This window comes from Macrobrachium nipponense, chromosome 19, assembly GCF_015104395.2.
Source record: "Macrobrachium nipponense isolate FS-2020 chromosome 19, ASM1510439v2, whole genome shotgun sequence".
NCBI lineage: Eukaryota > Metazoa > Arthropoda > Malacostraca > Decapoda > Palaemonidae > Macrobrachium > Macrobrachium nipponense.
Window position 1 is genome coordinate 23,224,572 of NC_061088.1, and position 17,480 is coordinate 23,242,051.

Genomic DNA, 17,480 nt, shown 5'->3' on the forward strand with positions numbered 1-17,480 from the left:
ATATATATATATATATATATATATATATATATATATATATATATATATATATATATATATATATATATACTATGTATATAAGAATACGAGAATAACAACAAATTTTAGATATTACAAAATGCAGTCAACAATAATCTAACTTTTTACTGCAATTAGTCACAGATGATACAAGACTTCTGAAATAAAAATTTATTTACAAGTTTAACTGTTAAGCAACCTACTTGGAGATTTACCAATCAGCTTTAAACAAAAAGTTGGCCCCTGAAATTAAAATCATCACCATCCCTGCATATACTTCCAAATCTAGAAACCTGCAAGAATGTGACCTCATAAGTCATATAAATGGAGTACTAGAGCAAAAAGCAAGCAGTCCTAGTATTTCAAGCTATAGCTACAAAATTTTTTATTAACGACTTTAATAAGGATTCTATTTTAAATGGGGCAGTACTTGAAACTTCAAGGACAGGCATTCCCCAGTTATCGGTGGGGGTTCCGGCTTGATAAGCAAAAATCGCTGATAACCGACGGCGCTTATCGGTGCCAATAACCAGTTAATGGCCCTTCTGTTAGGTATGTATCGGCACCAATACTCTATTATCGGCGCCAATAACTGGAAATTGGAGCATTTCGGAGCTAGACAAGCCCCATAAAACTGGATGGCCAATAATGGGACTGCCTACGCTGAGATACTATAATGAGTTAACAAGAATTATATCCATATTATTCAATGAAATGAACACCACAGCAAGTTTTCAATGGTTATTAATGATGAGGATAGTATAAGGGATATAAGGAAATTATGGAAAATATTAATGAAATTTCAAGTCTGCATCTGTAGTCAGAAGATTTGCTTAAAATGTGAGCACAGATCATGAATACAAAGCTGAATATGACTAAAAATTGAATTTTTATTCTAAAATTAATATTAATAATACTTACCTGTATAATTTATCTAGCCCTAAATCCCCAAAAACCGCACCAAAATTTACCACATTGGAACAACCCTGTTACCTCCTATTTCTGTCCGCCAGTTGGCAACACTTGTCGTTGACAGATACGAAAACCTTCCCTCAAATCAGTTGTGATAGGCAGATCGTGGGGTAGGATGGGTGGGACTAGATAAATTATACAGGTAAGTATTATTAATATTAATTTTAGAATAAAAATTCCATATTAATAAACATTACCTTAATATAATTTATCTAGCCCGATTAACCACATTGAAAAGGAGGAGGGAATCTGAATACAATTTCCCCTTCGGACAGAATAGGAGAAAACAAACAAAGAAATATATATCATAGGCAGTCAAAACTCAACCCAAGGTCTGAGATACTAACAACTCAAAGTCTCCTACCATAATGCCACCAACTGCGGTAGCACAGGACAAGGAGTAAGTGCATAGTCAGTCCGTCTGTACTAAAGTCAGGTGACCGACCAGGTGACCAGTCAGACGAATTGCGGACAGCAAGGCTGCACCCTGAAGACTATCAAGCACTATTCTTTCCCTAAAGGATGAGTGTCTGGACTGTCTGGGCGATTCAAAGCTAAGCAAAACCTTTGGGGTGTATCAACGCACCCGAAGTCGCCAGCAACGAATCGGCTCATGAGCAACTCCTAACTCGAGCTTTCTGGTGCCAAGAGAAAGGAGCGCGGAGCAAAAAGGCGATTCAGTCCCGAAGGACGAATGCCTGACAGTCCAACCTGGTCTCATGTTACACGATCATCGGGGGTGTATCAACGCAACCGACTTCGTCAACAAGAAACTCAGGGCTACTAAATGTCGCTTGATCTCACGAGTGTCTGACTCTGAGAAGACAGGTGAGACAAAAAGTAGATGGTGAGAGTCACCAGATGACAGCAGACGATCCATCGACTAATTCCTGTCCAGGACAGGGGGAAGAAGCAGGAGTCGTCAGGACAAGCGAACCAGTGGCTAGTCCTAGGTCAGCATCGACTCTGGGAGAAGCGTAGTCGCCAGTGCTGACAACCCAGTGGCTGGAACCATTTCACAATGACTTAATGGAAAGCAGCATGGAGTTGCCAAGCAGTCAGTCCTTGTCATCAACAACACCTAAATACCAAACTGCCTAATTCCCATTATAACTACGTCAAAAACTGCCATGGGTTATAATACAAAAACAAAAAATATATACAACAAAACAAAAATTAATGAATAATATACAGGTAGCAACCAAACGTAAACAGGAAGACTACCTAATTCTCCTGTCTGACGACCTGTCCTGCCATCACCAACGGGCCAAAGAACGAAGGTCGCCTAGAACTAGAGAAATATCCCTCAAGTAAAAAGAGGCAAAAAAAACAGAATTAGAACGCCAAGTCGCCGCCTCAAGCACCTTGGCGACTGAGACGTTCTTCATAAAAGCTACTGATGTAGCAACTGCTCTAATACTGTGTGCTCTCGGCGTCTGGTCTTCCCCAGCAGCTGAACCACCAGTTTTAACGATCAGATCTCTGAGAAAAAAGGATACACCATTCTTTGAAATAGGTCTCTTGACATTTCGGGGTGAAACAAAACAGATGACGGGGACGACCCTGAATGTCCTTCGTGCGGCGTAAATAACATGAGAGCGCCCTAACAGGGCAAAGAACTAATTCCTCATTTAAATTACCAACAAAGTCGACCAGCGACTTCAGTACGAAAGACCTGGGAATGGGATTATCAGACGATTCAGTCTTTGGCGACAAATTCAGGAAGGTATGACAAAATCATGTCTTGTCCAGATCTGGCAACCAGAAAAGAGAGTGCTTGCAGTTCACCCACCCTCTTGGCTGTAGCCAGTGAGACAAGGAAGAGTGTCTTAGAAGAGAGGTCCCTAAATTTGGCAGAATTCAGAGGCTCAAACGGAGGGAACCTTAAGGCTTGAAGGACTTTGTTAACGTCCCATGTCGGAGGCGAACACTGCGGCCTGGGTCGAGATAGGGAAAAAGATCGAAGTAAATCTCTAATGACATAAGATGAAGAGATCTCAGGAAGCCTTGTCTTAAAAACATAGGAAAGCATAGACCTATAACCCTTAATGCACGAAGGTGACAGGGCCCTGTCATGATGTAAATGAACTAAAAACTCCGCTACTTTCGGTAAGGAAGGTCTAGAAATTGAATGTCCTTGAGACTACACCAACGTCTGTAAACCGACCATTTAGCCTGATAATTTACTCTGGTTGATTGCCGCCTGGCAAGAGCCAACTGTCGCGCCACTCTGGAGGAGAACCCTTCGTGCTTGGAGAAACCTCCTGACAGTCTCCAGGCATGAAGATGAAGCATGTGGATGCCTCTGATGGAACCGATGAAAATGGGTTGTTTTGAGAAGATCTTGGTCTCTCTGGCAGGCGAATGGGGGGTTCCACCAGTGCTTCCAGAAGGTCGGGAAACCACTCCTTCTGTGGCCAGAAGGGGGCGATCAAGGTGAGATCCAGACGCTTGGTTGCCCTCACTTTGTTGAGGACTGACCTCACCAGAGAGAACGGAGGAAAAGCATAGGCTGAAGTCCCTCCCAGTCCTGCAAAAGAGAGTCTGTCCCGGCACTCTGAGGAGTCTGTAAGGGTCGAAGAATATCTGGCACCGAAAATTCAGTGGGGTGCAAACAGATCGACTGTGACAGGCCATTTCTTCCTGAGGCTGTCGAAGACTTCCTGGCAAAGTGTCCACTCCGACCCTTGAACTTCGTTCGGTCTCGACAAGGCGTCTGCTAAGACGTGTGATGGCCCAGGATAAACTGAGGGACCAACGTAATCCCCCTGTCTTCTGCCCAACACAGGATTGATCGGGCTTCTTGAGTGAGAAGATCCGACTGTGTGCCGCCTTGGTTTCTCAAGTACGAGACTGCTGTGGTGTTGTCGACAAAGATCGCGACAACCGACTCCAACAGTTGTTCCTGAAATGAACGAAGGCCTAGGTACACTGCCCTCAGTTCCCTCCAATTTATTGACATGCTCCTCTCCTCTCTAACCAAAGGCCACGAAGCGGCTTCGGAGCCAGGTGTGCGCCCCAACCTTGATCACGAGGGCGTCTGACCAAAACATTAGGTCCGGAGGAAACCGAAAGAAGAGATGTCCCTGACTTAAGGCGGTGAACTTGCATCCACCAACGGAGATCCTTCCGACATTGTGAGAAGAGGCGGGACTATCGTGTCCTCGGACACGAAATCCCATGACTGGCGAAGTGTCGACTGAAGGGACCTCATTCTGAGACGACCTCCGGGAAAACCAGTTGGATGAGGGATGACAAATGGCCCAGGAGAGACCTCCAAAGAGAAACTGGCTGCGTTACGGAGGACAAAAAATTCTTCGATCAGACTCAGAAGCTTGTCTATCCGTTTCTGAGCGGAGAAGCCCTCAAAATCTGGGAATTCAAAACAATCCCCAGATAAGTCATGATCTGGCAAGGGATTAGATTGGACTTGTCGAAGTTGACACGAATGCCCAACTCGACACAAAGAGACAGAACTATCTCCCTCGACCGGAGACATTTCTCTAGATTCGGCCTGGACTAGCCAATCGTCCAGATACCGAAGCATCCTTACATTTAACTGATGCAGAATAGCTGAAACAGGAGCCATCACCCGAGAAAAGACCTGTGGAGCAGTGGTGAGGCCGAAACAAAGGGTCTTGAACCGGTTAACCGTCTCCATCATGAACTTGGACTTTAGAACTGTAACTTGTTCAAAACCAAAGAAAGATCTATGATGGGGCGCCAGGCACCCGAGGCCTTTAGAACTACAAAACATCCGAGAGTAAAACCCGGGAGAAGGAGGAGCTCGCTCTATGGCATCCTTCTCCAAGAGGGCCGAAAGCTCCTTCTCCAAGGCTTGACCCCTGATTGAGTGAGGGGAATAACTGCTGAACTCGAGAGGACGATTGGAAAGTGGAGGTCTGGAAACAAAAGGGATCTCGTAACCTCCTTCAGGACCTCCACCACCAAGCATCCACCGCTCTCCCCTGCCAAGCTGACCAATGGCGGGAGAGACAAGCTCCTACTGCGGTCTCCAGGCGAGGTGATGACTCCTACTTCCGAAAATTCTTACGCAGAGACAAGGAAGAAGAAGAAGAAGAAGGTCCTCCTGGAGGTTGAGCTCTTTCTCTGCCCTTGGAGCCACGCCAAGAACCTCTCCCGCGTTTCAAAGGGTGAGCACCAGAGGATGAAGTAGAGGCACCAGCAACCTGAGATGTACTCTGGAAAAAAAAGAGCCAGAAGGAGGTTGTTGGGCTGGAGCAGAAGGTACAGATCTGGTCCTAAACTTACGCTTACTCCTTGAAGGAACGGGAGGAAGACCAGAGGAAAAAGCTCTTGATAAGGCCCAGTGAGCTTGGGAAGAGGCATCACCTTGATGTTCCTTCAAAACCTCAGAAAGCACAGAAATATCGAAAAGGAAATCGCCAAAAGGAGAAGAGGACAACTGACGGGTTCTCTGAATCTCCGATACAGAGGAGGGTAACTGCGACAAATACAGGTTACGCCTTAGAGAAACAAGAAAGGCCTGCATTGAAGCAGCAAGCTCGTTCTGATGTACAGAAGCGATTGAAATGGATGAGCAGAATTCTCAAAAAGAGGAGCATCAGGAGGAACAAACCCGGAGTCCTTGATATACATTAAAAGCCCTCCGAGGACCCACATATTGAAGGATTGAGCTTCTTGTAAGGAGCTCATAACAGCCTCCATAGCAATAAAATCTTCAATTGAGACAGAGACCGAAGCCTTAGAAGGCAAGGGTTGACTGAAAGTCGGACAAAATCAGGATTTGGCTTGGGGGGTTGGGGGGTCGAGAGAATGAAGAATCATCCGCCACCTGGTAAAACTCCTCTCCGGTGTAGTAGAGAAGAAGAAAGAGCTTCCTCTTCCCTTCCCCGATCACCTTCGAAAGTTTAGCGGCAACGTCCGTCCTCACTCTCGCGAACCTCTGGGCAAAGGGAAAACGTAAAAATTCCCGTGACCGGGAAGGACCGTCAAGAAAAATCCCTTCTGTAATACAACGACGGCGGAGGCTGCTTCTGCTCTTTAGGCCTCGCACCTGAGGAAGAAAACACAAAAATTAAATCAAAAAAGTTTCTTGAATTCTACATCATGACATCCATTCGAGGAAACATCAATATCACACGAATCCGCGTCATCATCATCATCGTCAGATCCTAACTTAGAAACTTCTCCTGAAGTAAAATCCTGACGACTAGCTATCTTAGGTCTGACACTAATATCCCTCCCCCCTTCTCCTAAATAAGCGCCCTTTGGCACTGTTACGGGACTAACAGGGGACACGTTGGGTAAAGATTCGTTAGGCACCTGCCCGGACCGGATCCCCCTAGGCCTTCGCCACGACGGGGTTCACAAGCCGGGGTATCTGTCGCACCGTTACCCATGGTGCTGTCGACAGGTACCTGACGAGGAGCTGAAAATGAATCTAAAAGTGTGTTAGACATTCTAGTAAAGGCTTCTTGAAAATTCTCTGACAGATTGTTAAACTTAGCAGAAATATCTCTATCTAGACTAAGCTGTTAATTTTCTTAAAATTCTGTTTCCAGGTAGTTTCCATTGCCAAAATCTTCGAATCTACATCAGAACTAACTTCACTAATTACGTTGTACAGGGGGCAAAGCATCAATTAATTCGGAATCGGAGTCGTACGATACCGAAACCGAAGAGCCAGAATCATGAGCGCCCAAGTCAAAGAATTCGTTAGATACAGTTTTAGCAATCGATTTCTTTTTCTCCTTAACCGATCTTTTACGCTGCAAGATTGTTTGGCGTTTCATATAAGCAGTCATATCCTCGTCAGACCAGGGCTTACATTACGTCACAACGAGAAAGTCAAGTCACAAACCTGTCCACGACAAGAACTTACAAAATGTCATGGGGTTCATACTCCCTGCTACTCATCCTTGTCCCACTAAACCGGGCAGTTCCTGATGTTGCTGGCAGAAGGAAGCATCATAATTTCTTGGTAATCCATTGTAGAATTGGACAGGTCAGTAGTTCCGGGTCGCGCAAAAGTTCGTAATTTAAGATAAGAACCACAACAGAAATCAAAGTTAATTCACTATTTCGTGATGTAATGCGTGAGTGGTTATTCATATAAAGTTTCATTTAACAAATAATGAAAGCTTTAAAGGCACAAAAATGTTTAAGGAAATTTATAAAGAGCGGCCGTGATGTAAACAACCACGGGCGCTCGTTAAACAACTGATTTGAGGGAAGGTTTTCGTATCTGTCAACGACAGTGTTGCCAAACTGGCGGACAGAATAGGAGGTAACAGGGTTGCCAATGTGGTAAATTTTGGTGCAGTTTTTGGGGATTTAGGGCTAGATAAATTATATTAAGGTAATGTTTATTAATAAAACAATTTAACAGATATCATACTTTCCTTACCAATAAATCTGCTGATATACTGCGTCCACCTTCAAGATTAATTTCCACCATTGCAGAAGTATCAGTTGGCAGTGAGTAGCCCTCAACTTTGGAGCTATATTCCACCTGGAAATATTTTTTTATCACTGTATTAAGAACAAAATTTTAATCTAAACTTGAAGCAGTAGAAAATATTGCATCCTTTTAATAGAAATGAAATTCCCATTACAGTGCATGATGTGCTGACTAGTATTTCAATATAATTTTAAAAACTTCCATGCAATATTTCTAGCATAAAACATAATACAGTTATAAAACTAAATATTTCCCTTTGCTGCCATAAGTTAATGATGGGAATTACAAAACAAAACACCAGGGAGGATATCTTCATCACCTGCTTGCCGTCATCGGATTCAGCAGATGTCAAAGCTGCTGTGTAACTAATCTGAGGGGTATTCTTAAAATTGAATTGTATAATAAATACATATGGGATACGACTAAGACATTTCTAAGAGAAAGAGTCAATTAAAAAATCTAATCATCTGTACACCAGAAAAGATGCTGTGCCTAATAAACGCCATTCCCAATATATCAGCATTTTGTTAAAACCTCTGTTTAACTGGATCACCAGCAGTAATGTATTTTAATATTTCACGCCACAGCCTCGCTTTCCACATGCTTTGCTTTCTTGTCACCATTATCTTGGTACTGATTAAAAAGATTTTCAGTTCTCTCTTTCATCTTTCTTACATTTCTAGTTCTTAATATTATTGTATACTTTAGTTTAATGAGACCAATGATTCCATTTTTAGACTCAAAGGGAATGGTCAAAGGATTTGCTGTTAAATGAGGTGACAACTGGAGCCAGGTGAATTAAAAAGTTGAAAAGTATATATTAGGAAAAGAATGAAAGGAACAAGCAAAAAGTAAAAGGAATAAAACAATGCAGCCAAAGCCAGGGACAAAGATCCTTTGGTACATCTACTTGGTGCCAACAATACACACTATAAGTGGTAACCACCAACAGGGATAATTCTCAAATTGACATCAGATCATAATGCCTCTGTAGATTCGTCCATTATTATGACAAACCACAGAAATGATTGTGTGGCTCTTTGATGGACATCAACAATCGTCTTAAACCTTATTATTATTATTAGTTACATTCACAAGATGAACCCTACTCATATGGAAGAAGCCAATTGGGGACTTGAAAACTTGAAAATTCAAGTTTCCAAAGCCTCCGGTGAGCAGTGTAGTCTTTCTGCGATTTGTTCATTTGAGAGAAATAACAGGCAATTGTAGTGGTTCTCTTATCAAATGTCTTTTGAAGATCCATAAACATATGATACAACCTCTTTCTTTTTGTATGGTACTGCTCCTCTGCAGTTGCCTCAGTATAAAAATTACCTGGTTACTGATTTTCCTTGCAAGAAACCAAATCTACCTGTTGATTTTAACAGTTTTTTCACAACCTTTCCTTCACCACCTTACCCAATAATTTTATAACATATTCCAGCAATTTGATTGCCTCTGCCCTTTACTTTTCATTTCTAATATTATAGCTGTGAAACTTTTTCTTAATCATCTGGTACCATCTCTATCTTTTTTTGTTACCTAATACATTCCTGACACCTCTACAACTGTTTCTCTGGTAGCTTTTAGAATTCTGAAAATGCTCCTGGAATTTTCCCATTCTTCATCTTGACCAGGGCTATCAGTCTCTAGCTAGTGACTGATAGCAATTTCTCTGAAATAAAATCAGTCTGGTAAATGCCCTAATTCTGGACAATAGTAACTGTCTACATATCAGAGTAAACCTAGGACTTATCCCCCCATTTTCTAATTTTCTTTCATTCGTTCTCTGACGCATTGAGGCCTAAACACTGGAAAAAAATAGCATGGAAATAATCCTAGCAGACAAGAGACCCAAAGGAAGAGTTCGGGATGATCTTTTATCCATGAAGGTTTATTTCCAGTGACAGACATTTCTCATGATAGAGTCCTTGATGGTTTTATGGGTAAGGAAATGTCCAGAGTGATTTCAGCTCAGTCTCCAGACTCTCTCCTGGGCCTTCATTTGACAATCATGAGCATTGTGGTTTTCACTCTCGATCATAGGAGACAACTTTCATAAGCCACCCTGACATAAAAAAATGAGAAAACTGAAAAATAATACAGTCAAACAGAGAAAAGAAAGATCAACAAGAGGGCAAGCTCCTACTCTAGAGAGAAGTTATGTCAGGAGTGGGCTCATGTACTAATTATATCAAGAACTAATACATATAAAAATGCTGTAAATGGTCTGGTCTCTGAGGTCAGTAAGAATTCACAAGTGAAAAATAAAATTTTGCTTGAAGTGAATGCTTTTGAATATTGTACAAAGGAAAAAACAAGGTACATACTAACTACATTAATGAAGGTGTTATAAATACCAACAGTTTGTAAGCACACACCACCCTATTATTATTTAAATCCATCAAGATCTTCACATAATAAAATAATGCATGCTGTAATGTGAACATCTCCAACTTACCTTAACTTGATCAGGTATTTTAGACTTGATGGCTTCCAATATGACATCATTTTCTACAATGTGAGCCAAGCATCCTTCTTCAGGGTTCTCTTCAAAGCATATCATTGCTTCTGAGCATGCCTCCCATACCTTGATTAAAAATAACTGTAATTAATCATAATGTACTGAACTCCAGTTCTACAATATAACTAACAGGATGTTAGGATCTATGATAAAAGCAAACATTATACATCTGATACAGCAAAATTGCATCATAAAAAACCTGTGATACATGAGCTATACACATAAAGTACGCTCTTAAACAATATATTACCCTCTTGATGGTAATAACTCAACCAGAACACCAGGGAAATATCCCCAATTTTTGGAGGACCAGTTTACAAAAACTGACATAAAAATGAAACTTTGCCAAGAACATTGAAGAACTTACAAAAAGAATAAAGGTGCTCTGGTACCCACCTTGTAAGTGAAACAAAATAATTAAGTTCCCCTTAAAATAAAATATTAGCCATCAGTTAACATTTCATCTGTGCCCAGAGCTTGTTGGTTTCTTAGTAGCTGATTTATATAATAAAGCCAAGCATTGGGGACTTTCAGCCATTCAGTGCTGATGGCAGTGAAAAGATGGAGTTGGAATGGTTGGACCCAAAGATTGAAGAAAGGAAGCAGCATGGATGTAAAGTAAAAGGTTAAAAAGTGGGTACAGCTAAGTCCAAATTATTCTCAATTTAACAACTGAAAGTATGAGGAAGAAAAATGCTATAACTATTGCAATGGAACTAAATTAATGAAAAAGATTACATAGTATGTACTACAATAGTTTGATCCAACCTATGCATAGAAACACCTTTCATTAATCAAAATAATGGCTCTAGATTCCACTTTATCATTAATAGCTCCTTTATCAACTATAGTAACATTGCTTTGTTTATACATATAGTAAATATACATATACATACATACCTGCATTCGCCTGATGGCTTGAACTCTCATACTGGTCATAGCATCCCAGACACCAAGTTTTGTAAATAGGTCTTGTGTATTCCTGTTCAGTGCACATACTCTATTACCAAATTCTTCTGGTATATGCCAATCTTTCTTTGGAGCACCCTCCAATAACAGTATCTTTCTATCACTTAATCGACTGCTCTGGCCTGAAAATCATTATGTACAATTACTGTATAAAGCATTTATACAAAGACAAACAAGTATGTTAAAATAATACACTGCTACAACAGAAACTCAGCACAAAATGCGTTGTACAAACAATGATAATATTTCCAGTATCTTCTGGAACTACGGTAACATAAAAATGTTGGGATTTTTTAGATGCATTTCACCACTTTAATACAATAACATTAGCAAACCAAATATGAAATGCTATACACAAGCTATAGATGTACCAGTCATTTGATGCAATGGACACTTATTTCCACAACAATCCGTCATTTCAAGCAGTCCACTATAACCCATAAGAAGGGCTAGTAAGCATTATCATATATGTAACACAGGATCTCCCCTTAATCTATAAACTTTATGGGAATTTAAGAATTCTCTCTCACTGGTCTTTGGCTTTGCTATACCTATCACATTCAACTCTACTAAGAGCATACTTATGTGTAATCCACAAACTACAACATTTTAAACAATATTACAGTCCAGTAAAATGTAATATTTAACATATACGTACCTATAACAATCTGTACCGGACTTTAACACGAATAATGTTTCACATGAGACTGAATCATTTTATCACAATACATGTACTACAATACTATATACTAAAATAGGAACTGTCATGTACTGGTTATGTTTTGTAATATGTTATAAAAACTTTCTTTTTCTCATCTAGGACTGTATTGTACTATGTTACAAAAACTTTCTCTTTTTATATTTTACATACCGCTTACCTAATGTAGAACAGGATAGACCTCATGCATGCTTCAACAACATCAAAATCATAACAATCTGCTTGATGACTGCCCATGCAGGTTATCAGAACAGTACTGTACTTTCCCTAGTTTCTTTACTGCTTAATCACTTACATTTTTTGAAGATGGAGTTGAATCTCCTTTCAAGACTAAATAGTGCACGCAGTCTGGGCTAGTGAATGAAGATGCATTACTATACAGTGTATACTGCGGGGAAAAGTGAAATCTCTATAAAAGTAGAGGCAGTCCCCACTTATCAGCAGCATCAGTTAACAGCATTTTGGTTTTACAATACTTGGCTTACAGTGTCGTTACCCAGATTTTTGGTATCAGTAGGCAGTTTATCATCATCTGTAAGCAATTTTCGGCACCAGTAAGTGGTTTATCAGTGTTGATCAGCGATTATGGCATCATAAACACTGTTTACTACCATAATTAATGTGATGTTCCGTTTAACAATGATTTTTGGTTATCGCTGCTCGGCCAGGAACAGAACCCTGTCATTAACCGGGGACTGCCTAAGGGGGTTTCAAAAACTGTTCTTAAATTAGTTGAAGAGGATCCACATGCAAGACCTTTCCTTTCCATAAGCAACTTAAAAGAATGAGTTTATGGCCAATAATTCACTTGACACAAAGGACTTTCAACTGGTCAGGCGATGGACTGCATATCAATAGATTTGTGAAAAGAAGATGCTAAGAAGACAAGAGAGAGGCTGCAAGACGTTGGAAAGCTAAACTGGGAACTGCAAATTTATGAAGCCTAATTACAGTACCCAACAGAGCTAATACTGCCTAACTTATCATTATCACTTACTACGACATAATTCTGCAACCATCCCCATTTACGCATAGGCAACATTTCATTCCATTTCACAGCAAAATTAGTTTGATGAAAATTAACCATCTTTTATTATTTTAAAGAGCATTTTGGAAACTACTTATTCATGAAATCAGTAAAGGCAGCAGACTAAGACCATCTGTCTCAGATGAAACTTCAATATGGTAGTCAGGATGGTTACACTAAACTGAATTATGAAATTTAGGCTAATAAGCAAAGCACTGAGTCAATGTTAGGCATTCAGCACGCAAGATAGTGAAAAAAGGCAGTTGGAATAGTTGGACAGTATGATAAAGAAATAAAAAAAAAAGGTAAAGAACAAGGATTTAGATGTGAAACTGGGAAAACCTAGAAGTTGCACTAGCAAGTAATAGGCCAGTTGGACAGCAACATGGAAGACAGGAATAGGGAAAGGCATTAAAATAAAAGGCTAAAGTGGGTTGAATTAGGAGCTAAAGTGATGCTGTAACCACCCTTACGTAATGTTTAAAGTACACTACCAGAGGAAATGATGATACAAACCCCCAATAGGATTAAGTAAAACTGAAGACTACCACCACAGCCTAGCTCCTGACAGTTGCTGACCGGAATATTCACTACCTTTCGCTTAAGTTAGCAAAACTGAAGACTACGTACTACCATGGCCTGGTTTCTATGAGTTGCCGACCAGAAAATTTACCACCTTTTGATTTTGTTGATGTTGATGGCTTGTATGTTTTATGATATTTGCCATCTTTTATTTATATTTTAACATTAACCCCTAAGGGTCTACTACTAAACAGGGGCAAGGCAGTATAGCAGCCCCCGGTTATCGGCAGACTCGGTTAATGGTGATCTCGTTTTATGGCGCCATAATGGGCCAAGTTACGGCGCTGATAATTGAGTTATGGCGTCATCACATACTTAACAGAGGCGCCACTAACAGGTTATCAATGCCATTATCCAAACCTTGGCGCCATAAGTGCCATAAATCCCCAAGTTTTGGTTAACGGTGGTTTTTCGCTTATCAGCGTTAAATGTCACGGTCTTTTCATTCGTTGAGTAGCAGCATTTTCCCCGTTCAATGTGATAACAGGTCTGTTAATTAACATTATTTCAGTTTATATTATTGTAATAATTACATAAAATTATTTCCATTATGCTGTCATTATGGATTGTTCATTGAGAACACTGGGTGTCTGCATCCTCATTGTGGGCCAATGAAATGAAGACTCTTTCGTTCACTGTTTAAGGTAAGTGCATTTGAGATTTACAGTCATTGCTCAAACCTTATTCTTGATGATTACAGTTTTATCATTTTTTTTGAGGTAGCATCATCAAATTTTGTGTTTTGTAAATGTGTATTTAGTTTATGATAAAGTGTTACCTTGGGCAAAAGTTATGGGAAGTTGCTTTTTTTTTTTTTAAGCTTTTTGTGGCTAAGTGATGTCTTCATGCCTGCTTTTACCTTGTTAATTGATTTTTCTACAGTTTTAATGCTTTTGATTTAGACGTACTAGTTTTTAGTGATCAACTGTTATTTGCGGCCAGCAATCTCTACTACCTAATAACCAATCCCCCTCTTTACCAACTCGTACCTCCTACACCCACTACCCCGAGTGCCCCACCTCCCCTCAGCCGCTCACTTCCGTGGAACATAGGGTAGAACACCACGGCAGGCCAACCCTCATCATGGTGGACGGGTCTTATTCACTCGATATTTAATTGGTGAAACAAGAATACAATTGCAACTCTAAGCATACCATTTAAAAGACTGAAGTTTCGTCAACATAATGTGATATATGAAAGCCCCATACGAACTAAAATAAGCATGTGAGCTCTTCGTAAAATATGTTTTCAAGGCAGTTTTGAAATCCAATATGGCGGCTACGTTTTGCATGGAAGGTTCTCATCAGTGACGGCCACCATCTTTCCCAGGCCTTCCCAGCACTCATTTGAACAATGTTAGCTGTTATATGTAACGTTTATTGATCTTACTCAAGATTGCAGTTGTAATCAGCACAATAAAACAACATTTTGTTGCCTATATTAGTGAAAGTATGAAACTTGTTATTCCCGGGGTTATGGTTGGAACTGAATTCATTCTTACCTTGTAATCGGTGGTTTTTATCCTTACTGCCATCACAACTAAAACTCCACAGTGCCTGCTTCTACCTTGTTAATTGATTTTTCTACAGTTTTAATGCTTTTTGATTTTAGACGTACTAGTTTTTAGTGATCAACTGTTATTTGCGGCCAGCAATCTCTACTACCTAATAACCAATCCCACCCCCTCTTTACCAACTCGTACCTCCTACACCCACTACCCCGAGTGCCCCACCTCCCCTCAGCCGCTCACTTCCGTGGAACATAGGGTAGAACACCACGGCAGGCCAACCCTCATCATGGTGGACGGGTCTTATTCACTCGATATTTAATTGGTGAAACAAGAATACAATTGCAACTCTAAGCATACCATTTAAAAGACTGAAGTTTCGTCAACATAATGTGATATATGAAAGCCCCATACGAACTAAAATAAGCATGTGAGCTCTTCGTAAAATATGTTTTCAAGGCAGTTTTGAAATCCAATATGGCGGCTACGTTTTGCATGGAAGGTTCTCATCAGTGACGGCCACCATCTTTCCCCAGCCTTCCCAGCACTCATTTGAACAATGTTAGCGTATATGTAACGTTTATTGATCTTACTCAAGATTGCAGTTGTAATCAGCACAATAAAACAACATTTTGTTGCCTATATTAGTGAAAAGTATGACCTTGTAATCGGTATGGTGGAACTGAATTCATTCTTACCTTGTAATGGTGGGTTTTTATCCTTACTGCCATCACAACTGAAACTCCACAGTGCTTATTTGATTGTAATTATACACATTTTGGTCTTAATTCACTCCACAGTGCACTTGAACCAGCACTCACTCCGCAAACACAGTTACGAGCAGCAGACGACAACACTGATTATGAGATGCAAAGCTTTATTCCCTTAATTGTTTACTTTACTCAATATTTAGTTTAACTTTACTTCAAAATGTTATTTAATTCATGTCTATTATCCCCTTTTTGCAACCAAATTAACCCCCAAAAATTACAAATGTTCGGATGGATCTACGAGCAGACGCGTGAGGAAAAAATGACTCATCGTTGCCAATCTAGTGGAGGCGTCACACATTACGCCGATGCATTTACAAACTGTTTCGATGAATTCTAGTTGTCATAGTAATGCAGTAATGATAAAATTGCTGTAATAGTACGTATAATATAATACAAATAGATACGCTAATTTCACTTATTTCCCCGGTTTTGTGTAAGTCTTATACCTAGTTTGGAGGGTAAACACATACCAATTGACAACACTGATAAACAATTGAAGAGCGCAAAACGCCACAAAGAATGCCGTAGTCCCCTTGAATAAGTGCTGGTAAGAGGTTGGTTTACGATTGTTGTGATGAAAGTGCCCCAGCGTCTATGGGTACAAGTGGTGTGCAGATTTAGCACAGGAAATGGGAAGTTTGTTGACACAAGCGACTCCGTAAACATCAAGATGGCGTCAATCTTCTTTAAACAATTTTTAGTTGTAAGTAAAAATTTCTAAGCGTTTTGGTGAGATTTCCACTGCCGTAGCCACCCTTTTCACTACCCTCTGTTTAAATCTTAAAATTTGGCCTTAATTTCTAACTTGGAGAAAATACTTACTTCGAAAGGAGAGTAGAGGTCTTTAGCTCCGTTTCTCACCAACAACAAGTCGCGACTGATTGCCCATCTCCGGTGTCAGGACGCGTTATAATGTACTTTTCGGAGGGTGGCAAGCGTTGAATTTAGGTGGCCTGTTTGGCCTGCTGTGATGTTTTACCCTATGGCTCCCTGGGGGTTTGTGTATCCCTCGGCCCACCAGAACACAAACATGGCCACTTTTTTTACATTTGTTCTCCCCAAGCAAAAGCTTCGAATTCCCAAAGTACCCCATAAGATACCTTCCTACTGCTTCTTCATCAAATGCACTACTAGTAAAACTGTAGGAAAAATAGTAAATTTCCAAGGTAAAAACAGGCATGCCATCATTACTTAGATAGATAGTACTGTTTAATTTCCTTGTTGTTTCACCAATTAAATATCGAGTGAAAAGGTGATTTTTCAGCGATCGAATGTTTGGGGCCCGGTCATTTACCCTAGTCATGTGTGACAAATGGTGCTGTAAAGCTACCTGTAAAAGCAAAGGATCCCCATTTTCTCGTATCTGACCGAAATTTGGTTTCAAATTTATTTTCAAATCACAGGCAACACGCCGTTTCCCCCGTATGAATTCCGGGAGAACTTCCCGCTTCCAAGGGCAATCTAGGTATAGGTAGCTACTTACCCAGGCAGCAGGCCATGGCAAATCCAACCATTCCTCCTCCAGATATGACAATGTCATAGTGGTTATCACTTTGTCCTTGAGTGTCACTGGACGAAAAATCTCTTATATACTGCGACAGTGGCCGTCCTTTGTGTAGCCATGTGGATGATCTTCTAATATGCCGAGCAAATCTGTAACATAGCATAACCATTATTCTTGTAGGGAGACCCTGACCGTCGAGCCGACTTTGTTTACAATGTTAAATAATTTCTGTGTTCTACCTACCACAATGAGATCTGTTGACATATACAAACATATATTAATAATGTTTCTAAGATAATCATTGTAAACTACATTGAAACTTTATATAGAAAAGATTTTATAGCAAAATATTTCGTCATGTAAATTTGACTAAATTCTTTATCCATAGAAACAAATTGTAAGATGGGGTACCATTCAAATTTATTCTTTCTGTATGAGAAG

General features: G+C 40.2%; 1 protein-coding gene across 1 annotated transcript in view; it reads right to left on the minus strand.

Annotated features, from left to right (window-relative positions):
* LOC135215076 (ubiquinone biosynthesis monooxygenase COQ6, mitochondrial-like) overlaps window positions 1-17,254 on the minus strand; it is an 85,871-nt gene extending 68,617 nt beyond the window's left edge. The window contains 4 exon segments of the mRNA XM_064249558.1: window positions 7,382-7,486; window positions 9,897-10,025; window positions 10,860-11,050; window positions 17,019-17,254. Of these exon segments, the coding sequence (XP_064105628.1) occupies window positions 7,382-7,486; window positions 9,897-10,025; window positions 10,860-11,050; window positions 17,019-17,208 (615 nt within the window). The 5' untranslated portion in view covers window positions 17,209-17,254.
* Between the last annotated feature and the right edge of the window lie 226 nt (window positions 17,255-17,480).